We start from the raw sequence: 16,534 nt of genomic DNA, 5'->3' as shown, positions 1-16,534 counted from the left end.
AAATCATGGCGTTGTAAAAATTATGGTTTTTATTCTTTTATTGAGCAATGTACAACATTTAAACTGTTTCATTATTTCCAGACCAAGTTAGTATATCATGATCATTTTAGCATGAGTGCATTATTGCAATACCCTGAATTCCAACTGGTCATTCTTGATAAATGCATTTTATCTCATACGTGAAAGAATTTTCATAAGGCTCAAATCAGTACTTAAACTCTTACCTCTTTGGCTCAGGGTGCTTAAATATCTGATGAAATCAATTTTCCTGAAGTTACCCCATTCAACTTACTGCTCAAATAGTATCCTGGTTTCTATATTCTAAAACAAAAAAAGAATGGGAAATAAGTGAGCACTGTATTTTCTGCCTTAAGTTATATATTGGTCTATTTTCTTGTACCTTTCAAGGGTATAATTTTACACATAACTCCCCTGATGTATTTGTGTTCTGGTTTTAAGAACTCTAGTTCCTACATCAAGGCTATTTTATTGCTTTTAGTAGCTTTATTGAGTAGACATGAATAGTGTGAGAAAGGATTTAGCGATATGAAAGAGTTAATGAGCCTCCCTAAACATCCAGCTCACTTCCAGGGAATGACTTAAGACTGGAGAATAAAGACTATTGATACTGACAAATTTTGAAATGTATTACTCGTAAGATCGCTTTATCATGAACTCTAGGGAACAATCAAATTGCTTTATTGTAATGGAATTTTGTGGAAATGTGCATACTGCCTAGAAATTACATTCCCAGTTTCTAGGACCTAAAAGAGAACAGTCCTGGCTACTAGGGTATACATAACAAATTATAACATGAAAAAAATGCTATTTTAAATTCAGGAGTTCACAAAAAGAAGATGCTAGGCACACAGCATTTCTACCTCTTTTTTTTCTCTTCATTTTTCTTTAGGCTGGACTCTATTTTACATTTGTGGGTGATTTGTTGGTTGGTTTAGGAGTATTTGGTTAATTTTATTTAGTTGGCCAAGAAAGCCTTGACCTACAGGAACGATTGATTTTTCTTTATTTTGCTGTCAGTAATTGAGACCGTACATAGTTACATGCCTGAGAATCAGCTCCAACAAGGGTTTGGTAATAATGGAGAAAGCACTGTTTCTGTGGGCCACTCATCAGAATATGATAAAATCAACATAAAGCAATCACCTCTTCACCACTGAATGGTTTTCAAGTGGCAAAGAAAGTTGTTTCCCAGGGAAATGTAATCTAGTTGCTGTGATCAGTTGAAGTGCTTTTGGAGATAACTCAGACTCATTGAGAACCATTCATTCATTTGTTTGTTTTTATGTCTTCCATACCTAATCATGTTTGTCCAAAGTGACCTGATGACTCAGTTCTTTGAAAATTTGCTCAGTTTTCAATGCCCTTTTGTGTAATTCAAAACAGGTGACATTCTACCACTACTATTGCTAGTAATAAGTATAATTATAAACTTAAAAATTTTAAATAAGAGTAAAACTTTGAATTTTGCTGTGTTTTCAAGTTTCTAAGCCCTTTCTCATTGATCACCTCTCAACAACTAGGTGGTAGATAGGGAAGGCCCTCTTATGTCAATTGGTGCAGTTAGGTAACAACTCCTAATGTCCCTTAGCAAATTAGTGAAAAGCTGAGGGTGGAACAGGATACTTCCTGTCATCCATCTTGTTATATTTCTTGAATATCTTTTATTTGCAGAACACTATTCTCTCTTTCTCTAAACAGCAATTCAAAACTACATGCTAGACAGAACATCAAATAAGATTTTCTAAGCACTAGCTATAAGAATTAAGGAGATCCCAGTATAGTTCCCTGTACCTGTGCCTGATATTTGAGCTTTATTTAACATTTGGAGTCAAGTCTTAAAGAGATGACCAGTGTTTATTGTACAGAATGGGCATGCAAGTTTGGGACCAGTGTTGAAGTAGCCACACCTCTCAAAAACACTCTCCAGACCACCATAAGCTATTGTCCACTCTTCTCCTAATAGAACTCTAAGCCTCCTATTTAAATAACTGAAGAAATATTTTTTAAAAGTTACTTTGCAAGTATGCAAAATACTAGCCTACCAGACTGCTACATTGTCAGTATACATGGGTTACCCTTTGTCTTCTTAGACAGTGATGGATTGAGGATCTCACAGTGAAGATTTGGAAACATATTTGACCTTAATTTACTGGTTCAAGGCCCCTGTGCTTCTAAAATGAAGTAGGTTAAGTAAGTCATAAGCTTCCCCTTTTTTCCTTGGGCTTGTGAAAGTTGAGCTCTCAGAATTTGATGAAAGGAGTAAAGTGGTGGCATGTCAGTTTCCCAGCATCAATTTAAATATAGCCCAGTTTACCTTAGCTAAGAAATACAAAAATGGAACTTATACTAAATGGAGCATTTTCCAGATGACCTTTCTTATAGTTTGTGAATGTGCCCATTATATACCCCTGAAGAAGACAGATCTCTGGGATGAATGGGTATGGCATTAAGGGCCATTGTCAGGAGGGTTGTGTCCCTAAACAGGAGTAAGTAAGGTGATTAGGGATGTTCCTTCAGGAAGAATGGTCACAGTATCCAGAGAAACAGAAAGGTAGATGACAGTTGTCCCTGATGGGTGGTGTCAGAAAGGGCTGATGACGCACTTCAGGTGGTGAATCACAAGGCCAGTGGGTTTGGGCAGTTGAGAGTATGAAAGCAGATAACATGCCTAGATTCAGAGAGGCAAGTAAATATTGTCAGGAAAGTCTGCCAACCTCTGACAAATTCACAAAGGAGACACTATCCACTGGAAGACACAGTCTAGGATGCCTTGGAGGTCTTGGATGAACCAAGCAGATTAACAAGGCAAAGGAACATTCACAAAAAAGCATGGCAACATCCCTACCAGAGAAACCTGGTTACTAAAACTGGGACCCAAATCAAAGTGAATTTGCAGTATTTTATTTGAAGTTGAGCAACCTGAGAAATTTGTCCCAGTGTGGCTTAGCATATTACATAATCAGGGACAGGAATTTTCCAAAGTAGTTCAAGTAGAGCTTAATTTCAAGATAGCAGTCCCACTGGCACTAGCTGTGAGGAGTAGGAGCCACCAGAGCAGAGATAAAGGGTAGACTATTTTACAACTAAATAAACCTATTGATGAAAAAATGTTTGTATTATTTCAGAGTCATTATATAAGATCACAACAGGTTAGCTTTCCTTTTTCAATAAAACAAAGCAATGTTCTTGCCTGAATTTAAGACATGTTCATAAAATTTTATTTAAAATCAAGTATTACTCAATTTGTATATAACCATACTTTTATTATTGCACAGATATTAAACTTTATGTGGTACTGGCAGACTTCACTCTGGAAATGTGTCACACAAAGTATTTTCTTACACGGCTTTAGGTCATTTTGGATAACAGTTGCCTACATGAACTCAAGAATGTCAATTATAGTATGCTACCCAAATTTCTAACTTTGCTTATCACAAGAGATGGAGTTTTTATGATAGTAAAGTAAAAACATGTCAGATCTGCAAGAATAGTATATAACTGCAGGAAAAAAAATTTATACACCTTTATAATACCTTATTGACATTTTATCAAATCCATACTTGGTTAGAGCCATCAAGTATATAGGTTTACAAAAAAAAGCAAAACTTTTTGTGGAAATTGTTCACACAATTATGTACATAATAGAGCTTAAAATACTGTTTTATTAATTAATTTCTATTCCAGTTTGAAACTCAATTAGACACTTTCAGCATCGATTGAAATATTCACCAAGTATTTGGATACATATCGAAGGTTAAATATTAAATGCTATTATATAATTTTGATATTATTAAGATGTGATTTACTCTAAACAATAAAATTAGAAAAATGCCTTTCGCAATATTATCTAGAATATTATCAATATGGATAGCCTTTGTTTCTGCATCCTCTGTGAATTGTCATTATTGATGCTACCAGCAGGTCCAGTGAACTCTTTTTGAAAGTAGATTATTTTTCAAACAACCTTATCACAGTAAATGCATTATCATCTACCAAGTTGCTTATGCCAGAAACCTAGGAGTCATTCTTGATGACTTTTCCTCCTTTACACTTGACAGTCAATAAATCACCAAGTGCTGTCAAGTCTACCTCCAAAAATAGATATTGCTTCTCTTCACTTTTCTGCCTTCCTTTCGTCTCCACCCTTTTCCAAGGTCTCTACCACCCACACCTAAAGGTTCTATTGGCTACAACAAGAAATTTGACTAATATTTTACAGAGTAAATTTCTCAATACATATTCATGGAAGAAAAGGAGTTTAAAAAGTGTTGCTAGGTAATTTATCCCTCTCAGTGCCCCTTTTGATTTCCAGAAGAAAAATTGTTGAGTCAGCACGCAAATAAGTAGTCCACATTCTAAGCATTGTTACTGTACATGGTATTTCTTGATTCTCCTTCCTATCCTTGTTTCCTTTTGCCTTTCTTTATTCTCTGCTTCTTTATCTCTTAATCTCTTGCTCTCTTGCCATCTCTTTTTCTTTTCCTCTTTCCTCCCTTAAAGTATTGATATTTACAATTTACTGCATGATTATTGTGCACCAGCACTCTGATGGAACTTCTAAGCGTGTTCACACTGACTTTCTTAATCTGCACCATGAGCCTTTGAGGTTGGCCTTGTTATTAGTTCATAATGCATATGAGAAAACTTGGGCTCAGAGAGCTTTAGTGGCTCCTTCACTGGTAAGGAAGATGACTGACATGGGTGTGAGCAGTGTGACACTGGAGGCATGAGGATCAATTACTTAGCTATGGCTGTATTCTGGGTGGTGGTGAATTATGTTCTGAATTAGGGCAGTGACAGGGGGAATGTAAATAAGGGGATGCGTGGGGGACACAATGAAAACAGGTTTTTCAGAAGTGCTGATGGGCTCTTTTTAATAAAATCTGTAGAGCCTCATGAGTACTGAAAGCATATTTCATTCTTCAAGGAAGTTCACATGAGATTCAACAAGTTCCCATACATACAGAAGAGAAATAAGGGGCAGAGTCTAAAACTGACTTTCAGTTAAGTGTCAAGATCCTTAGATTTCTGCTGTGTTTCAACCAAGGTATTCTTATTTGCTGCAACGATCTTCTTTCAAATGGTGCCCTCCAATTCCCTTCTATGGGAATGCTATCTGGATAAAACCGCTGGGGGAAAAAAAAAAAAGGCTCTCCCAGGGCATTAAATCTATTATAAAAGGTAGATGGTGGACTGCCAGGAGATTCTGAGACCACAGCTTTGCTGAAGGCAGTCCAATATAATGCCCAAAAGCTCTGGGTTTGGACTTAATATAGAACGGACTTCAAATTCTGGCTTTGTCACGCTTAGTTATAAGACCTTAGGCAGGCTTCTTAATCTCTTATGTAAAACAAGAGTAATGGTACTTTACTCTCAAAAATTATAATGCATTATCAGCTGCTTAGTGATTGTATGGTGTCAAAATATATGTCCTCAATCAATATGACTCCTCTTCTCAAAACTCTAAAAGATATTCATTATCAGCTCAAATCTAGACTGTATCCTGGTGATTAAGGCCTTATTCCAAGCTTGTCACTTAGACCTTTCAAAGTCTCAGCAGAAATTCTTGCTTTGTAGCCTTTTTATCATCCTTGGTGTATCACACCCATTTCCAAGAAATAGAGCTCTTGATCCATCTCTGCTCTTAGCCAGGCCCACCTTGAGGCCAGACTCCTTGTCCAATCTTCATCAGACTGGGATCCTCAAGAACTGTCAATTTGTCTTATCCATCATTGTATACCCACCCTTGTACAGTGTTCTTCATGAAATAGGCATTTGATGACTGAAATCTTGTATTAACTTTGGTTTACAATGTGTCTTTTTGTTGTTGACCCACTAAGCAGATCCTCAATAAATACTCAATTGGGGGGAAAAAAAAAAAAAGACTCTCTACTATGGTAACTGAATGTTTTAAGAGGGGCTGGTCTTCCCCTGCAATTCACCCCAGAGAGAATAAGGCAAGATGTAAGTGTGCAATGTGATATGTGGAACTGAAAACAGAAGTTTATGAAATGTGGCTTCTGAAAAAAAAAATGAGGGTGTGGTAGTGAGCTTATCAATGTTTTTTTCTGTTTTCTTAGTTACTATTTATGCACATCTAGAGTGAAGGAAGAATTAAGGAGTGGATTAATGTAGCCCATGAGAAGGATAATACCACATCACCAAATTGGATAGGGTTATCTCAGACAGTTAGGAAATAATGGCCAACGAGATCCTTTCTCAATAAACCTAACTGCTCTCCACCATGCTTATTTTTAAACAAATTCATTTTTGTGGTAACCAAAGAGGGGATGGAGGGATTTGGAGAAGTTAAGTTTTGCAGTTCTTTTTTGCCAAATCTGAAAAAAAAAAAAGAAATTAATCGTTGATTCAAGATAAAACACTGCAACACTGGAAAAGGATTACTTTCTCGCTCTCAAGTAATAAAAGGGCCAAAAGTCAAGTCACAGCTACTAGAATTGATTTTTCAAAAGTCAAGGACACGTGTTAAGTACTTTTAATAAAAATCATTACCAGGCTTGCCCATGAAGACTAGGTTGTGACAGCTTTAGGTGGCTTGGTGAGGGGATGGGCAATAAAATCTGAGCCACTGAGCACTGACAGTACAAGTCTCATAGAGAAAATAAGATACATTATACCACTGAATAAGAAAAAGTTACTGAACACTTTCATTTAATTTCAAAGTACAATATAATTTGGGACATCCTGCCATATCATCTGCAGAAGAACCTGCACAGAATCTATTTGATCTTTGCAATCTGCTTCTGATTGCTTGAAATCAATCAGAAAGCATAAAAGATGCTAATAAACTTAGCTGCTACCCACATATGAAGATGAATAAAAATGATGAAATTACTTCCAAAGATGAATAATAACCATTGAGGGGTTCACCTCCAGGCATGCAGAGCATATACCTGATTCTATTCATTAATTGCTGCCAGGCATTGATATTGGTATTGGTCATGTGGGAATAATTTATGCAATCACTGGAAGTCCTCAAATATGATAAAGAAAAATTATTATCTGTCAAAAACTAAGTATTGTTCATGTAATCATTAATATAATTAAAATCTCCAGGCTTATCAGGTGATTTACAATCATTTGGTAGACGTACTAAGCACAATTATTCTCCCATTTTCAATATGTGCATTGAGATTGAGGTCATTTATGAGACATGAGAGGTCACTCAGCAAAGTTATAGCAAAGCATTAACTCATAAGGTTTTGCCTCTTGGTCTAAGACCTTCATTTTTCTTTAAATTTTCTGTTTAAATTCAAATTTGTCTTTAAAAAAACAAGCTCGTAGTCCTTAGAAAATGACCCTTCTTGATTTGCCAAGGACTACTAATGGGAAGGCCTATTGGATGTATTAAAAACTAATTACTTAAATTCAGTTTTAAGAATATTTTGATAGGAGAATTTAGGTGAACAGAATTTCCAAGTAGTTGCTCTATGATTATTTATTTTAGTATGAAATAATAAAAAGGACCTTTGACTCAGTAGTCTGATAATCGCCCTGTGATGATACAAGGTGACTTCTGCCTATTCATTTAACTCTGTGCCTCAGTTACCTCCTTTATAAAATTGTAAAATGGTGAAAATATCGGCCATGACTATCTTGAAGCATTGAAAACTAAAAATAAGATGTGTAGTGGAGTATAAATATAAGGTAGTCATTCAATCTGGTTTTCTTTACTAGTGTCTAAACACTTAAGAGCAAAGAACACATCCACGCATGTGCATGTATGTGCATGTATGCCATGCATGTGCATGTATGTGCATGTGTGGAGGGGGGAGATGAGGTGTATGTATGTGTGCGTGTGGGTGCGTGCGTGCGTATTTAAGGCTGTGCATTCTTTGGGTGCCGAGTACAATGTATTGTTATTTTATTCATTAGTTTGTCTTTCTTAAATGAGCACATTGATCTAACCATATGTTTCCTTAGCATGGCCTAAAAATACTGATTTTTTTTTTTCCATCTGCCTTTGCATTATGTTGTCCTACGTGTCCCATTTACTGTAGCCACTGTAGCAATTACTTGACCTTTACTTAAAGAGGCTCTACACTGTCATGACACCTTGAACTTGCTCTTGATATTTACTCTGTCTTAAATATCTTATCTATCCCCTCCTTGAAGTCCTGTTCACACTTGAAGGATGGGCTCCTTGTCAAGTCTTTTTTGACCACATGACACAGAATTAATCTCTCCCTCTATTATATTTCCATTGTATTTTCTGGGATTATCTATTCTAGCATTTAGCAGTTTGTTTTCATTATGAGTTTATGTCTCTGTTTCCTCAGCCAGAATGAATGTACTATCATGATTCATTTGAGTGTTTCCATAGTCCCAAAGACAGTGCTTGCAGCACAGCAGAGATATAGTTAATATATTTTGAATGAATAATAACTGAATGAATTAGACTCTCCGCCTTTGGAACTCCCATGAGAGGCAACATTAAATAGTAAAGAATGCCAGCTTCAAACTGGAATTATCTCAGTTCGTGTCCTGCCTCTATCACTTACTGCCACATGGTTTCAAGTTACTTAACCATTCTATGTCCCCATTGACATGATTGTACAAAGGGCATAAAGACAGACTTAACTCACTGGGTCACTGTGAGGATAAAATCATAGCTCACATAGATATGTGCGGTGCCTAGACCATTTCCAGGTCTAGAGTAAATGCAAAAAAAAGTGTTAATAAGTATTAATAAGAGTGGTACTTAGCTTCTCACATTTAAAGGGCAATGGGGGTGAAGTAAATGATTTCAGTAGTGCCATACTCTTTCAAGTATATTCTAACAACTTAAATAATCAGATTAATTTTATTTAGCTAAGTTCCTTTAAAATTATTAAACTATGTTTATTATATAATTATATTTGATCCTTACTATTTGTAGAGTCTATATGTGCAAATTCACCTACCTGCTAAAATTTATTTGTATCCCAAAATCAATACCCACAGTATCTTTACAGTCATTTGCAGACTTGTGCACATGTGGAACAGTGAAAACTTTGAGTCTCCAGGAGCACATGTTCCCAGCTGAGGCTGAACAAGGAGATGCTCTGTTTTCTTGTTTCAGTTCTCATATTGTAACCAAGTGTCCCTTTTGTGGTCAAATAAATGCCCAAATAAAATACCACATTTTTTGCCCCCCCCTTTTTTTTTTGCTTTCTGTTGGCGATTTTGCTGTTTAAAATAGTCCCCAAGTGTAGAGCTCAAGTGTTGTCTCATGTTCCTAAGTGCAAAAAAACTGTGATGTACCTTAAGGAGAAATACATATATTAAATAAAGTCCATTCAGACATGCATTATAGTACAGTTGGCCATGAGTTCGATGTTAATGAATCAACGATGATATTAAGTAAGGTGCCTTTAAACAGGAACATGTATAAAACAAGGTGATGTATTGATGAGTTGACAAAAATGTTGTGACCAAAATCTCACAAGAACCTAAACCTGTATTTTCCCTGGGAACAATATTACAGTATTCCCAAATTCAGTGTTTGCAGTGCCATTACAGAAAATAACTACTGCAAATGATGAGAATTGACTAGAGTTGGCATGTTCTTTGAAATTTTTTTAAATGCTGAGCAAATAACTGTGCCTTTAGATAATTTCTTAAATCCTTTTATAGAAATTTAATCATTTGTAGAGAGCTAGCTAATTTGTAGCAGATCTGGAAGAAGGGTCTCAAAACCCCATCTCCCTGGAGATCACTTCTCTGCCTCTGCTACACCCACGTAATTGAAACAATGTCAAAGTGGCCTTGGGTTGTGGGCTAAGAGCTCAGAAGTCCATTCCTTGACATTGTGTTCAGCCTCTTTCTGACAGTCATTTATTTCTCAATTGTTCTCAAAAGAACAACTCTGTGTGTTTATTTTTAAAAAATGAATGTAAAATTTCATCAAAGTATTACTGTTGATGTATATATTTTTTAAGTTAAATAGTACCAATTAGGCTTATAACAAAAACCTGTCCCTCTCCAAACCTGTTCTCATTCCCTTTGGACTCCCATATCCATCACTTTTAGTTGTTATTTCTTTTCTGGAATGTACCTTTATGTTTCTCAGTAATGTGCTTTCAATGTCCCTTAATTCCCTAACTCTAATTCACCAGTTTTACAGATCATTTACTGACCTATTGTTATGTCAGGATGCAGCACTCTGGCACACATCAATCCCATTTCCTTCCCCCAATCTTCTTCCTTTTCCCTTCCTTCTCCTCTTCCTCATTTTCCTTCTATTCATTCTTTTTCTTTGGTCAAGGTGTAATTATTGGGTTGGTCCAAAAGTTCGTTCAGTTAATGAATATGTTGTTTAATAAAGTTTTTGGTGAAAATGAAAAAATGTCTTATTTTTACTTAAAATTTGGCCAACCCAATAATTGAAGTGCAATGTAGAAATCTCAAGTGTTCAGCTCCACGAGTGTATCAGCTTGTTAGGGCTGTCATAACAAATTCCACAGACTGGGTGGCTTAAATCACAGGTATTTATTCTCTCACAGTTCTGAAGGCTAGAAGTCCAAGATCAAGGTGTTGGCAGAGTTGTTTCTTCTGAGTTCTCTCTCCTTGACTTATAGATGGCTGTCTTCCTCCAGTGTCTTCGCATGGTCTTCCTCAGTGTGTGTCTGTTCTAATATCCTTTTCTTATAATGATACCAGTCATATTGGATTAGCGCCCACACTAATGACCTCATCTAACCTTCATTGCCTATTTTAAAGCCCTCAATCACATTCTGAAGTACTGGGGATTAGGATATCAATATATGAATTTGGGGTTTTGGAGGGCAGGGGGCAAAATTTAGCCCATAGCAATGTGCTTTGACAATTGTATCCACCCATGTAACAGACATGAACTAAGATGCAGTTTTATTACCCCAAAACGTCTCTTTGTACCCATATCCAATCAATCTTCCAGTGAAGTTGCCAAGGCAACTACTTTTCTGATTTGTATTACTGTAGATTAGTTTTATCTATTCTTGAATTTCTCATATCAATGGAATTATGCAGTATGTACTTTTATGAGTCTGGTGTCTTATCAAATCCAATCTTATATCATTGCTATTTTCCTCACTATCTTCTGAGAATTCCATATTTCTCTTTCTGATTTGGATCTCTGTTGGATTTCAAATCTTTTCCTTTCTTATTTTGCACTCTCATTTTCCTGGAGCATACCGTCATTAACCTCCTGATAAAGGGTACACAGATGGATATCTTTGAGGCCACTCATATCTGAAATATCCCTATACTTATACTTATGCAAGTGTATGTTCTTATGCTTGTATTATAGTTTCCTCATACATCATAATTTATTTGGCTTGACATGGAATTCTAGGTTTAAATGTTTTCAAACATTAAATGTTTTTGAGAAATCTGATGCTATTCTTATTCCTGATTATGTTTTATGTACCCTTTTTCTTTCTTTTTTTTTTTTTTTCTTCATTCTGGAAGCTTTTGGATCCTCCCTCCCCCATGAGGCTCTAGTGTTTCACATAATATGCTTTAATGTGGTTCTTTTCATTTATTATGTTAGATATTCCATAATCCCTTTCAGAATGGGCTCTCAAGTGTTCCAGTTCTGCAAAGTTTTTATTGGGGAGGAGGATTTTTTTGTTTTTTGTTTTGGTTTGTTTTGTTTTTTCTAATTTACTGCCTTTTATTTTTCCTGTTCCTTCATTCTCTCATCTTACTATTTGGGTGTCAGAAATTATGGACTAAACCTCTGATTTCTTATCTTTTCTCTCCAATTTCCTTTGATTATCTTTTTCCCCAGTGAATTTTAGAAGGTGTCTATTTTATCTGCTAATCTATCTATTGAATATTTAATTTGTGCAACCAAATTATAAATGTCATAAGCTTTTTAAAAATCTTTTCTATTTCTTGTATTTTATCCTATTTATGGATGGAGTATCTTCTCTTTGATTATTAGGGTATTAATGACAGTTCTTTGGATCCTTTTTCCTTACACTAATGCTGTTTCCTTCAAGTGCCATTATGCTCTAATGTGTTTTTCTCTCTGTATGTTATGCCAAAGGCTTTGTTTTCAATGTCTGATAGTCTTAAATTACCAGTTTACATAAAAATGCAGTACTAAAAAGGTGATTATGAAGTGCAAAGTGAAGTGCAAAGTCTAGTGCGTGAGTGGAGGTTATAAAGTGGGCTCCTCACTGTTGGGGGATTGATCAGGAACCTATCTGTTCTTTTCTCTTATTCTTTTAAATTTTGTCTAGAGAACAATTATCTGATATTCTGGCTGGGAAGTGTACACCTGGTTGCCATTGCTCTGGGTATCAGATGAAGGAAGAAGACTTGAGTGTCTTATGTCATTGACTTAACAACCCTTGCCCTCATCTCTATTCTCTCCTGTGCCTGGTGTCCCTGAATCTGTGGCTTCTGTTTCAATATCCCTGGAGAATGAAGCTTCCAGCTACTCCAAGATCAGGGAGTGTTAGCAGACTGGTTTTGCAGAATGTGGTAGGACTTTCAATCCATCTTCTGTCTCAGAAACATAACTGTTCTGCTTTGTAAGGTATTTAGGAAGTAACAATTTCTAGTCTTCCCTGAATTTGATCATGCCAATCACCTTGTTTTCATTAATATCTCTTAAGGAGGTATTTAGGTTTCATCTCTCTCCTTTGGCTCAGTCACACTTTTCCTCATTTGCACCTTCAAAAAATTTGTTAACCTCTCTCATCCACTAGAGTCCTATTATCTATTCCTTATGGGTTTATACCATTTCGAATATTTTACTGTCATTTTAGTGGCATTTACGAAGGAGAGATGATAATGCATGCAATCAACCAAATGAATTGTGTACATTTGTCAAAATCAGACATATAGTTGTAAGAATGGATTTAATTTGGTTCTAAGGGGTAATCCCTAACACTTCTTGCATATCTGCCTTATTTGCACTTATGTTTGTGTCATTTCTTTGACCCTATCCTGTTGTCCTTCCTTTCTCCAATCTTTTAATTTACATCTATTATTTTACAGAGTATCAAAGTAAGCTGGCTGCCTCCTCCACCAGGAACACAAAATGGATTTATTACCGGCTATAAAATTCGACACAGAAAGACGACCCGCAGGGGTGAGATGGAAACACTGGAGCCAAACAACCTCTGGTACCTGTTCACAGGTCAGTGTTCACATGGTGTGGTCTTGGAAGGTTTTGATGAATTAAATGCCTCAGCAATAAAATATTTTTTGCTAGTAAAAAACTTACCATTGTTTCCCTGGTAAATGGCATGTACTGGTCTGAACGAGAATAGCCTTTATATTTTTAACTTGATATTCCCTGTAATGCTTTCACTACATATTTTGCTTCTGGATCATCATCTTAATAAACGTATCATTGAATTTTTATCCATATTAGTTTCTTAGTATTACTGGTTCAACAACTTCTGTTGTCAAATAATTTTTAACTGTTTAATAACTTTTAAAAGTCGTATAACCAAATGGTTCCAAGTTTAAGTCATTTTGAGCCCCGTTCCCTCAAACTCCAGGAGTGAGAATGAGGTTGGAAAATGGAGAGGGGGTAGTTTGGGGAATAAAGAGAACAATTACTCTACTTTCCATAAATAAAAAAGTAAATTCACTTACGTAGCAGTGTTGGTGGAACTCATAGTGGGTCAAAATTCTCTCTGAAAACTGGACCTAGTTTCCACGTAGTACTTAGATAATTTTTTTTATTTTATAAGATTAATAATCATATATTTCCTTTAACTATTGGAACCATTAATACATGTCAGTCCAGTTCCTGGAAAACAGAGACTGAGTCAGGCTTTCAAGTTAATGCATTTGGGGTGCAAGCCCAGGAAAGCAAGAGTGAGGGAACAAGGAAAATGAGCCAGGGAGGAAAATGAATCAAATAATGATGACATATTATTGAGCTCGCCCCAAGTTTAGAACAAACCCAGAGCTTACTTGGCCTTGGTAGGGTATCACTAGAGAAGCTAATTGAACTACTGTGGCCCACAGAGGATGGCTGGATAGGAAGCATGAGCAGTTTCTCTCTTGTCTATCATTGGTCAAAGTAAGCCCACCAACAGGTTGTTAACCGTTTTGTACCTCCTGCTGGCCCCCTGGGAAGCCAGCACTTCTGGTAAATGCACAAACATGGAATTCTCTCCTTGTCCTCAGCACTTTATGTGGTGATGGCTTAGTCTAGGGTAGCAGCAGCACTTGGGGCTGTATAGTACCAAAGAGAGCATGAACTAAGGGTTTGGAAAGCAAAGCATATAGCAGTGGCTCATGGCAAAAACTGGTGGGTCAAGTTGAGCATATGTGTCATGGCACATAAACTGGGTGCATGACAACATGCAAATTAAAAATCATAACTTACAGAAAATGGATAAAGTAAACTATCATCACAGATGAGAATAAAGGAAAGTAACTCCTTATTTATTCCTTTCTCTGTATGAGGTACTCAGTAAATTTCCATCTGAAATCATAAAACACACACACAATTTAAGCTACTTGCTCAGCCTACAATATGAGACTTGATAGAAACCTGGTTTTTCCCTTTAGGTTTTGCCTCTTATGCCTATAAAATGTTAATGTGATTGTGAGAGTGCTTCCAAAATAGATTACCAAAAATCACATTACTTGTTTTATATCTGGACAAAATCTCCTAGGAAGATATTGTTGAATCTAAGCGGAAGTTATGGCACTCTACCATTCCATTTAAAAAGCTTAAGGAAAGCCAAGATCCTGTCTTTTTCCTGGATAAAATGATGGGAAGAAGGTAAAAATAATTGAAGTGAGGCATATTTGCTCACTGGAATATTTGGTACAACATGTACATAGTTTACTTTAAAATAAATCACCAAAATTGAAAAATCTTGCTTTAAAAATTTTAGTATAATTCCTAAGAGTTAATATTTGAATAGAAGAAGAGGCTCTAAGAATAATTTAATCCAAACCTTGTATTTTAATAGATATTGGCATTTGAAGCCCTGAAACTTTTTTTAATCATTGCTTTTCCTTCTCAAATGAAAAATATTAAAAATATAAACTTCTTTTTTATAAAATAATTAATTAAAATATGAGCATTCCAATAGAAAAACTAAGGACTGGATATTCAATTTACAGAGCTATAATTAGCCAACAAGCATAATAAAATGTTCAATCTCATTAGCAGAGAAATGCAAATTAAAACAAAAGTGAGTTAGCATTTTCCTTTGATTAAAGTAATAAAGATAAAAATGAATGATGATACACTGTTTTGGAAAGTGTACAAAAGAAACTCATATACTACTTATGGGACAGAAAGTTTCTAGAATCTTTCTGGGAAGCAATGTGGAGATTTGTGTTATATACAGATGTATGTGTGTATATGTGTGTGTATTCATAAATGTATGATTCAAGTTTCCAACTTCTAGGAGTTTGTTCCAATTTGGCAGACATATTTTTTTGCAAAGTTTTAAACTAAAAACATGTTCATTGCACCATTACTTTAATAGCAAATAACAAGAAAAAAAAAGACCCTAAGTATCTAACTATAGGCAGTTAACTAGAAAATTCAGACACAATCATATCAAGGGATACTGTATATCTATTGAGAATACTGTAATGTAAACATATTAAATTACATGTTAAATATTTAAAGCATGTTAAGTGAATAACTCAGTTTTAAATCAGTATTAAGCATGAGTCCATATTTATAAACCAAAAAATTCGTAAGAAAATATTTAGAATAATATGTTCTAAATATCAAAATATTAATAGTGATTATTGCTTACTTTTGTAACAATGAAATATGCATTTTAACTGCATATGTACAGTGAAAAACAAATAAAATGTCAAGACTCTGATGTTATATTGTAACTTTTGATTACCAAAATTGAAGATTTCCTACCACTGACTTTAACTGTATGCCCATTGAACAGCTAAGAAGGGACTGGTCAAGAAAATAAATGAAGAATGACCTTACTGATATGAATTGTTTAGTATTTATGGGTTTTTTGCCAAATGGAATTTAACACATTCAGCTTAAAATAATCAAGCCAAAATTTTGACTCTCTAAATATACAAATTTTAGGATTTTCTTTCGACGAAAAGCAAAATTGTTTAAAAAGATAATTATATACAGCAGCAAGTTTTAGCCTCTTTACTATCAAAGATGCTATATTAGTCCTTGGGGGGTCATAACAAATTACCACAAATGTGGTGGCTTAAAAGAACAGATTTTTTTTTTTTTTTTTTTTTTTTTCAGTTCAGGAGAAACCAGAAATCTGAAATTAAGGTGTCTGCAGGATTGTTTTCTTCTGGAGACTCTGAGAGAAAATGTCCCATGTTTGTCTTCTAACCTCTGATGGTTGCTGGCAGTCCTTGACATTCCTCAGCTTATAGATGCATCTCTCAGATCTCTGCCTCCATCTCTGTATCACTTCCTCTGTGTGTCTCTACATCTGTCTTCTTCTTATAAAGACACCAATCGTTGGGTATAGACTCTATAGTAATCCAGGATGATTCCATCTCAAGGTCCTAAGCTAATTATATCTGTTAAGACCAT

The 16,534-nt window shown here is 35.4% G+C and overlaps 1 protein-coding gene across 1 annotated transcript in view; it reads left to right on the top strand.

The window, feature by feature from the left end:
* The window catches only part of DCC (DCC netrin 1 receptor), a 1,180,955-nt gene that overhangs the window by 928,745 nt on the left and 235,676 nt on the right, over positions 1-16,534 (top strand). Inside the window, exon 13 of the mRNA XM_082416529.1 lies at positions 13,015-13,156. Within this exon, the coding sequence (XP_082272655.1) occupies positions 13,015-13,156 (142 nt within the window). The remainder of the gene's footprint in view (positions 1-13,014; positions 13,157-16,534) is intronic.

The sequence above is a fragment of the Balaenoptera physalus genome, assembly GCF_965194825.1.
Source record: "Balaenoptera physalus genome assembly, chromosome: 12".
NCBI lineage: Eukaryota > Metazoa > Chordata > Mammalia > Artiodactyla > Balaenopteridae > Balaenoptera > Balaenoptera physalus.
Note: the sequence above shows the minus strand (reverse complement) of the source record. Positions and strands in the feature narration are given on the sequence as shown.